The following is a 10,267-nucleotide window of genomic DNA, read 5'->3' as shown; positions in this document are numbered from 1 at the left end:
GTTTACAAAATGGAAAAGAACATTAATTTCCTGTGCCCTTGCTGTGAAACTGTCACATATATCTCGCATGTCAAATGAGGAACCGTTTCTGGGCCTGAATTTGAGCAACAAACTCACTCAGTGTCACACTTTCTGAACTTTGAATATTAACTCTCCTTCAGAGCTTTGCGTTAGTTCAGCAGCATTACCCCAAACAAAAGCGACTGGACGGGCATTTGAACCCACTTTTACCAAGTGCACGTGGATTAGAATGCAAATTGATTGCAATGTAAGTAGTGAAAAGGCATTTTAGTAATCAGTGCGTGTCGTCCTTTGCGTTGGAGCGTTCTCTTGTGCTCTTTACGCAGCCCGCTGTTTCGTCGTCGTATCAGTAGATAAATAACCCTCAGTTCTGTGGTTTCTCTGAGCAGGTCAGTCAAACAAAGCTTTTATTCACTACAAATTCCTTAATGATTAGCTTTTCCAGTTCATGGCCCTTTCTGGCAAAAAAAGGAAAAAAAATCCAACTTCTTGTTTATGACAGTATCACATCAGAATAAATGGTCTTGTTAAGATTGTCAGATGTGGCTCACAGAGACAGAGTCGTAGATTTAGAATCCAAGATGAACTGACTTATTATCACAGGCAGATGTTTTGAGTGTTCACGCATTTAAATGCATCATTGATCAAAATGCAAGAAAGTTAGTTTAAAAACAGCTTATCGGCACAAATGTTGATCTGTTCCCCATTTATTGAAAGCCTTCAACAAAGAAATGAAGCAACACTGTAAATGTTAAGCCTCCAGTGTGATGGGATGTCAGGTCATATCTTTGTCAAGGGAAAAAAGAAAAAACCTCTCTGAAAAAATTAACAGATGCCATTGTAAGTAGTTTTAATTGTGATTTAAAGGAGCAGGCTGTTCAAGATCTTTGCCTCTAACTCATCTCACTTCACTCGAGGCTGCGGCTTACTGTTTCAGCCGCAAAGCTGAAGCAGGGAGAGGAAGTGCGACAGAACTCTCTGCGGGTAAAAAATCTGTTCGGCTTCAGGAAGTTGGTTTGAATTTTCATGACAGTAATGTTTGCAGACAACTTCCTCTTAGCTGCGGATTCGTTATTTTCACAATCTTGGTTTCCTGGTGCCATCACACCCAGATGACATCTTTATTTACTGATGTTAGTGATTCCTCGGCCCGTTCTTTCTGATCGTTTCCTCATTTCTTGAAGGTCCTCACGGAAGTTTCACGACAGCAAACTGAGATGCGTTGCTTCGCTGTTGCCGAACGGAGATGGCAACGTGTGCCGACTGAACTTCACCTTTCTTTACAGTCGCAAACGTCAGTGATTAAAGTCAGAGCTCTGCTGACAGTTTATTTAAAATGTGAATATCTTTTCTTTTCTCATCCACAACAGTAAACTGAATATCTGTGGGTGCTGGATAAAACAAGACATGTAGAGATGTCACGTCGTGCTTTGGGAAACATCAACTGATGTTTTTTCAAGATGGAGCGCCGAACTATTCGATCAATCAAATCAGTTATGAAAATAATCATTAGCCGTACAGCAAAAGTGTTCCTAAGTAGTTTTTAGACAGAGGACAAGTTTGTCATAGACCACGTTTGACCTCAGGGTTAGTCAGGATTAGTTCATCTGCTTAAAGATAACTAAGAGCCTGTTTTAGATGATGCTAGTATGATCAAGAGTCACAGCAATGAGGTTTAGTTTACATTTCCACTGTGCGTGTGGCTATGAGGCATGTCAGCATCATCATTTATTGATTTATTGTTGTACCTTGATCCAGTTTATAAGTCCCTTCGTGTTCGTAGTAGGCTAGAGTGCAAACATACTGATATACCATTATACCGATTAGCAATAAAGACAGTAATTACCTAAACAGTGCTATTGACGGTAGAGAAACCTGCCTCTAACTGCACTACTTTGGCACAAATTATTATAGAAACGCCAACTTGTTTGTTTCTGAGCAACCAAGAAATAAAATTAAAACGTGTTCCTGCTTCCAAGACACAGTAAATACAAGGAAACGCATGCCATCGTGTTGTCTGTAAAACTGTAAAGAAAGTATTTCCCTGAATGTCTAAAAATTTATTGCTTCACAGATAAATTAGTTTTTCTTTTCCACAGTTAACCTGCTAGTAAAGAGGGTTTAATGTAATGTTGCTATAATATGTTTTTTTTTTTAAAAATAGGCCAATTAATTCTAAAAGGAACTGAAAAACAACAAGTGACAGGACGCTGGGAAGTCGTGCCTCCAATTCACGACTCTCTGTGTTGTCTTTTGGGTTCACTGACATGTTAATCTACTGTTTTGTAGAAGTTTTCGGGGAGCAGTCTCACCAACTCGTGCCCTCTTGTTTAAGAAAAAATAGAAAACATAGCCTCAGACTTGCAGACACTAAATGACTAAGCACATTCCATGTGAGTTACCGTTTCCCAGAAGCGGCAAGCGGGAATGTCCATGTACGCCTTTGGAAACGGCCAGACCCCCTCCTCTGCTGTGACTGTTACAGCCGAGGGGAGGGTGCATGCAGAGGCAGTTGCGTTTCATTGAAAGTTTAGAAATTGCGCCATCTTTTTTGGAGTTTGGGGATTTTCTTGTTTGCTCTGGTAATCGCTTCCTTTTGTTAGTCATGGTGCTGATTCACCGATGGGTTCTCTTCACTGTGCAGCTTTTTGTTTGCTCTTTTTGTTTAATGACTTGAAGCCAGTGTGCATTTATAAAAACATGAATGACCAGAAGTTTGCTTTATTCCTGGTCACCAAGTTGTTGAAATATCACATAGACGCTGCAGGGACACAAACACGCACACTGCTACATGTCTTTAAGCTAATCAGTAGTTTACCGTAATATAGGTTATATTTGTGCAAGCGTGGGTGGGATTCCCACACCGTGTCAGGGCTTGTAGTTTAAACATTTTTAGATTGAAAGTTCTGGTTGATATAATTAAGGTCCTCTGTTTTTTATGTTTGCGTTCTGACACATGATCAGGATTACAGTTGTTAAATTTAACTTTGATTTATTGCAGTATTATAGGTTCAATAATAATAATGGGTATTTTAACTTAATTTACACAAGGTTGGTTAAAAAAGTCTGCTTGTGCCCCACCTCAAATTTTTTAAAGTTTGGTCTGTCTTTTTTTTAAAGCCTTTCATTGTTTCATGATCAGTCATTTGGTTGGTATTAGCAGGATTGTTAATGTTTTGCCTGCGTGTTGTAGTGATACTACGCATGCACGTTGTTGTGTTGTTATTGTACCGAGACGCCTACCTATAAAGAATTCACAGATTCTGTGCAGTTAATCAGTGAAGGCAGAGAGTCCTGCCAGCTGTCCGTGAGTATAATTCGATTAATTTATGTTTCTCTCTTGCTCCAGACTCGCATGCAGAGCCTACACCCCGAGCCGGGAGCGCGCTACAGGAACGTGATGGACGCCCTGCGGCAGATCGTGCGAACCGAGGGCGTGTGGCGACCAATCAGGGGCGTGAACGTGTTGGCGGTGGGGGCAGGACCTGCACACGCTCTCTACTTCGCTTGCTACGAGAAGATCAAGTTCTCGCTCAGCGACGCTATTCATCCTGGCACCAACAGCCACTTTGCAAACGGTAAGAGGAAGTATAATGAAGTTAGATATATACTTTCATGAAGCTATTTTTTAAAGCAAATCAGGGTTAGTGATGTAAATCTTTTGACTCAAGGCACACACTTTAAATATTTGCGAGTTAAGTGATAACACAAGGGTAGAGGAAGCTTGACTGCTTCATGGTTTAAAGGCTTTAACGTCTCCTCTGTTGTGCAGGAGTGGCGGGCTGCATGGCCACAGTGCTGCACGACGCCATCATGAACCCAGCTGAAGGTAAAACCACCTCTTCCTTCTTTCCTCCCATGTCAGCTGACCTGATGTGCATTATGTACCGTAAAGACTTAGCGCTGGTCTTTTTATAGAAGCCCTCAGCCTACTTCAACGACTGCAGAAAATCCTTGTGATGCATTTTTGTGATCGGGACACTTGGTGGCGCTACAGGCTCATGTGTGTTACGGGGAGAGACTCAAATGTTCCTCCAACATCGACTGAATTACTCGACTGTTGACACACTTCAGTTGAAACCTGAAGTTCTTTTTTTATTTTCATTTTAATTAAAAACAAGAATGACACGATGTGGGTCATGATTTCATGTGTTGGGCTGAGTGATGTAACTGAACAATTTATCCCCATTAAATGTTGTGTTTCATTCAGTACTGATCGTTTCTAATTACCTATTTTGAATAAAGACCATTCATTAAAAAGACGAGTTTAATTCAAGCTTAGCCAGTTTAATCTCTTTATTAAAAAAACAAAGGAAACCGGCGTTCACTTTAACACAACAATGAAAAACACACATAAATAAAATCAAAATTAGGACAGAATGATCTCACCTTGACACACGTTAAATAAATAAAGCAAGTAAAACCAAGAGGGCAGAGCTGAGGTGAAGGTTCCACGTTGCTGCTCTGCTCCTGGTGGACTGAGGTCCATCTCGTGATCCTGCCGGCTGCAGGCTTCACCGGGGGAGGAGTGTGGACAGGGGCTTCGTTTTTAGGAGATATGATTGGCTGTTAGAAGACATGGAGGCTTTTATGGTAATTTGCGTCTAGTCAGTGAAACTATTGGAACATTTTAACAGGCTTTTCTTTTTTTTTCTTTTTTTTTTAATTGCTGTTTGTAGGATCTAAAGCTCATGAAGCCCAGCTCGACTCATTGCCCCCGTAGCATTTCCAAAAATCCACATTGTATGAACCTTGCTGGTTCTACTCCACCGATAACATCCACTGATACCAGGTTGTGGTTAAAAAAACTTCAGTGCGCAGACGAGCTTTACGAAAGGAAACACACAGTGGAAAAACGAGGAGGTCAAAAAACTGTTGGGCTCCATGCCGTGAGCTTTTTCCCAAGATGCTCCGCGAATTTAAGTGACCCGGATATAGCGAGCCAAAATATCCAATAAATAAATAAATAAAAATCAATAAACCAATGACATCACAGAATGCAATCCCCTAAAAATATGATGAACAATATTTAACCAAATAAAAGATACATTGTAGCAAAATAAAAATGTTAACCGTAATCGATACCAAAAAATTAACACAAATCACATAACGAAGTAGAACAACAAATCAAAACCATCATGGCTAAATAAGAACCAAATCCAAAAACAAAAGACATAGATTTAGGCTCCTACACTGTTCATGTCGGGTTGTTGTTGTGGCAGGAATTTTATCACCCAGGTCTAGACGGAGCGATCGATGGAAAACGAGACTGTATATAAATGTCAGAACATCATCACAAGAGTTTGATCAGATCTTATTAAATGCGACTAACTGAGTTCTTTGTTTCTTTCAGTTGTCAAACAGCGTATGCAGATGTTCAACTCCCCGTACCGCGGCGTGTTGGACTGCGTGGGCGCCATGCTGAGGCGTGAGGGCCCCGCTGCGTTCTACCGCAGCTACACCACCCAGCTGACCATGAACGTGCCCTTCCAAGCGCTCCACTTCATGACCTACGAGTACCTCCAGGAGCTGCTCAACCCTCACAGACAGTACAACCCTTCCTCTCACGTCGTGTCGGGCGCGCTGGCCGGAGCCGTGGCCGCCGCCGCCACCACGCCGCTCGACGTCTGCAAGACCCTCCTCAACACGCAGGAGGCTCAGGCCATTCACGTGATCCAGACGGAGGCGGCGACAGCAGGCGGAGCGGTTGGAGCGGCCACTGCCTCGGCCGCCGCCGGCAGCCGCCACATTTCTGGCCTGGGTGAGGCTTTTCGGACGGTGTACAGGATGGGAGGCATGCCGGCCTTTTTTAAGGGCGTCCAAGCCCGCATCATCTACCAGATGCCCTCCACTGCCATCAGCTGGTCCGTCTACGAGTTCTTCAAATACATCATCACCAAGCGCCAGCACGAGAGGCGGCTGCGTGGAGATCGGGATGGAGACAAATAAACGCCTGGCGACAGGATTGGGTATCAGCAAAACAAAGGTTTATTGCACCATACTGATCAGTGGCGTCGGTATTGATTCCTAAACATCTGAAGAATTAAAAAGCTCTTAGATCCTCTGAGCAAAAAGTAAGCTTATATCTCGTTTACTGATATCAATTATAATGATATCTGACGTAGTTCATGGCAGGTGAGGACACAGAACTGAGTCGAGGCCTTCGTTAGATCTGGGGTTGACAAAAATGTGCATCAGTACCTATGCATAAGAGGAAGGCCTTGACGTGGCAGGAAGTTCTGGTTCCAACTGTTTATTCTAGTGTTCGATTTGACAAACTCCCCTCATTGGCTTTCTAGAAGGGAAAAGAAACTGTGGAGCAAAGCAAAAGTAAAGTTGAATTTGTCCCTGTGGATGAGAAATGTTGACTTCCTCCCAACCCAGTGCAGTTAGTAAGAATCCAGACGTTTCTGACTCCAGCTTCAGTTTGATTCACTTCCAGTTAATTTATTGTAGCAGTTTTCTGCATACGGCCTAAAATGATTTTTATTTTAAAGTCCTACAAGGAAAAAGCTCAGAGGCACCGTTTAGTTTCAGTTCAGTGTGTTTGAGCCAAAACAAAAAATATATCCTCAAATACTTCACCGTTAACTAACACAGCTCCTGAAACTCCATGTTGGACGGAAAGTAGTGTTTCCATGCTGCTTTCTGACCACAGGGGGGCGCACTGTGCAACCACTAAAACATGGACAAACATTTGGAGGCTCCAGAAGCAGAAACTTGCAGCTTTGTAGTCTTTTCCCCTTAAAAAAAAATCATTCTTTAGTATTAGAGTATTACTTCTTCTTTATCAGATGCATTCAAGTTTGATTCCTCTAATTTTCAGATACTTAAATAATAAAGAAGAATATATTTTAAAGGGAGCAAACTCCTTTTGTCCGCGTTGACTTACAGAATCTATAAAGTCAAATCAGTCGTGCCACTGTGCAGCAATTCTCTACAAAGCAAGGAACAACACTAGTTTTCATTTTAAATGGATTAAGGAACCCCCTGAAGTCACTCGGACCCCTCTGTCACATGGGTGAGCCTGTAAGGTGTTTGCTCAGTTTTAGAGTCAGATTTAGTTTGGCGCTTGAAAATACTCAAGTATTCAGCACTTGAGCGGAACAGGTATAAGTGTGTGAGTGTGAGTGTGTGTGAGTGTGTGTGAGTGTGTGTGAGTGTGTGTGAGTGTGTGTGAGTGTGTGTGTGGAGCGACTCTGAGCAGACTTGATCTCAGCACGGCTTCACTATGCTTTCCACTGCTCGTATTGACCTTAAAAGGAAAACACAGCAACATAAATTACTTCAGATTTGGGTAAAATAAATATGAGTGAGTGACTGTTTTCTGTTGCACATAAAAGCCTCGTGCGTTTTTCACGTTTGATTACGTTCTGATCGGAGCCGTTAAAGGATTCGTTACCGATGAGCTTGATTTTAAATTTAATTCTGTTTTCAGAAACAAATCCATCGAATGGAAGTTGTTGCACGTTACTCTCTGAAACACAGTGCAATGAAACACCTAAAAAACAAACAAAGTAAAAGCCCTTGATTAACTAAATTCAACAAACTGGAAACTATATTTAAGTTAAGTTTCATGCTCATGAGGAGCTCGTTCTGCATATTGAAAGTCACATTTTATTTATTTCTTTGGTTTCTTTTTTTTTAATTGCACAGCATTTGAGCACTTGAAAGCTCCTTCTTTATTCCATTTAGGACAAGAATGAACTTTGAAAATACGACATCCGCAGTGAATGACGCGTCTACTTCTAAACATGCCTTCAGTCAGCCGCCGTACAGCCAGCACACCGGAGAGTTCTCAGTGAGACGTAACGTTGGGTTTTGAAGCCATAAAACATAAAGACATTGTACATAATTATATATATTTAAATATATATATAAATAAATAAATATGGGCAAATATAATGTAGGCAAAACCTCTAAGCAGCTGAGTTTTGAGGCTTGTATGTTCAGTGACACAAATATGAAGTTGTACAAGTTTTATCGAGGCTATGCTGTAAAAATGCAAGTTTTTGTAACGCACAAGTTTCCTCGTGTGGAAGGTAGCAAAACGGAGAACCTGGATTATTTTCAAATCAAACAGACCATACGTGTGTGTGTGTGTGTGTGTGTGTGTGTGTTGGGGGGGAGGGGAGAATAAATGGCTATTTAAAAAGGATTGTAGGAGTGTTCCTCGTGTGTGTGGAGCCAAGTTTCAAAATTGGGAAACCAAAGACTGAGAGCAATAGAGAGAGCAGACAGGAGAGGAACTGGTGGTTTGTCAGACGACGACGACACTAATGTGAAATGCTTGAACACTGTTTGAAAGCGACACCTGTATTTTGTGAATTGTAAATAAACTCGCTAAGGCAGCTCCTCGCAGAAGCAGGGTCTTCTCTTGGTGCTGGCTCTCCAAGCGCTGAGAGACTACGAGTTCGTCTGCTTGTCTTTCTTTTCTTCACCCTCTTTTCTTTCAGCGTGACGCAACAACAAAAAACACGCGCCAACCACTCGACAAGACGGCGGAGATTGTTCCGAGCCACCAGGCGCTTTGTTATTTCAACACACGTTCACTTCACTGGGTGTAACTTTTAATTTGGAATAATTGCAGGAATAGTTGTGCCTCCAGCAAGTTGATGAGTAGCTGTGTGGTGATTCCAGGTTTTTTTTTTTGGTTGGAAGAGGCTCCTAAAATTTAAAAAAAAACTATCAAACATTTTTTTTTACAGATATTGAGAGTGCGACATGTCCCAGACACTGGAGTCTGAGATGTGATCAGAGATGTGATCCCTGTCTGGCTTCCCACCCGTAAACACCAGAAGTCCTGCTCGTGTTCACGCACTTGACTGAGTCGCTTTATTTTAAGAGCGGCTCTAAATCAGCGGTTCTCAAACTTTTTGAGCCACGACCCCAAGAATATAAGTTCATGTTGCCCCCAATTAGAATTGTTAATGTCTCATGAATAATAACTTTGTGGTTGATGCATTAATGTGTTAAGGGGCACCGCTATAGCTGGCGTCCCATGTACAGGGGCTCTAGTCCCCAACGCAGCGGTCAGTGGGTTCGAATCCCACTCATGACCCTTTGCTGCAGGTCCTTCCCCTATTCTTCTCCCTCTCTCTGGCCTATCCAAAAAAATATCTTTAAAAATAAAAAAAATTAATGTGTTAATTCCACAGATTAATCTCTTTACATCAACACGTTAATTTTCTTTTGAATGAATTGAATTTATTTCGAACAAATGAAAGGGGAAAAAAATATAAAAACAGAAGAAAATCATTTTTAAAAAGAGCAAAAAAGAATAATAATAATATCATATAATCAAATCATAATATTAACAAAAAAGGAGCGGGAAGAGCTACACACTTTTAATTTTGACAGCCCTGATACACATTTATTTGATAAATGTAGGCTTAATTTAGTGTTTTAATTATTTATTTATTTTTACAATGATCTAGCGACCCCCTGAAATTATCTTGGGACCTCCCATGGGGGTCCCGACCCCCAGTTTGAGAACCGCTGCTCTTAAAGGATGGTTAAAGCAAGGGGACTGTGTACGGCCAGAGACCTTTTGAATTTCTGTTACAGTCACTTTCAAAACAGGACAAAGGATTTCAAAGAAAGGCAAAATTGCAAACAGCATATTTATTAAAGTACAGTTCAAATGATTTTAGTGAGTAATTGGTGGGTGTTCGTCAAGGTAACGTAGCAACGCTGGTGCTAAGTTTAAAACACGAGATGGTGGAGCGTTACGTATGATTAAAGCACATTGTAACCGCTGTTGTTTTACAAGCACTGCGAGGAGATGATTTCAGAAAAACAGCACATCCAAAGACCAATGAAACAGATTTTTTGTAAGAAAATCAATTAAACTCTATATTTATATTTGCAGAGTCTTGCAATCCAAACCTTGCTTCCAACAAGCGGACACCTGAGACATGTCAGCATTCACACTGGTTTCCATCTGAGGTGTCCAGCTCGGGTCCTGGTTCTGTTCCAGCTCGTGTCACTTTCACTTTGAAGGTCAAAGGGCCTCGTGTACGGTTGTTACATCAGTCTTTCGGCAAACAAGCTCCAGATTTGTTTTTACATTCGCCTGCTAAGAAAACAAAAAAGTTTCAAGCCCTAACACACATGTACGGGCTGTTCCAAGTGTTGACTCAGGCAGGAAAGGACGACGACTACCACCTCCTGCCGTGGTGTTTTCCTGTGACGTCCCAGAACACCCAACCAGGTGGTTCTGAGTTATCAGATCACAATGCATCTT

At 41.6% G+C, this 10,267-nt stretch overlaps 1 protein-coding gene across 1 annotated transcript in view; it reads left to right on the top strand.

The window, feature by feature from the left end:
- The window catches only part of LOC103373853 (mitoferrin-2-like), a 10,439-nt gene extending 2,006 nt beyond the window's left edge, over window positions 1-8,433 (top strand). The window contains exons 2-4 of the mRNA XM_008303856.1: window positions 3,371-3,599; window positions 3,794-3,850; window positions 5,375-8,433. Of these exons, the coding sequence (XP_008302078.1) occupies window positions 3,371-3,599; window positions 3,794-3,850; window positions 5,375-5,970 (882 nt within the window). The 3' untranslated portion in view covers window positions 5,971-8,433. The remainder of the gene's footprint in view (window positions 1-3,370; window positions 3,600-3,793; window positions 3,851-5,374) is intronic.
- Window positions 8,434-10,267: the final 1,834 nt, after the last annotated feature.

The sequence above is a fragment of the Stegastes partitus genome, unplaced genomic scaffold (genome assembly GCF_000690725.1).
Source record: "Stegastes partitus isolate 25-593 unplaced genomic scaffold, Stegastes_partitus-1.0.2 Scaffold2082, whole genome shotgun sequence".
Classification (NCBI taxonomy): domain Eukaryota; kingdom Metazoa; phylum Chordata; class Actinopteri; family Pomacentridae; genus Stegastes; species Stegastes partitus.
This window is presented reverse-complemented; position numbering and strand designations above follow the sequence as displayed.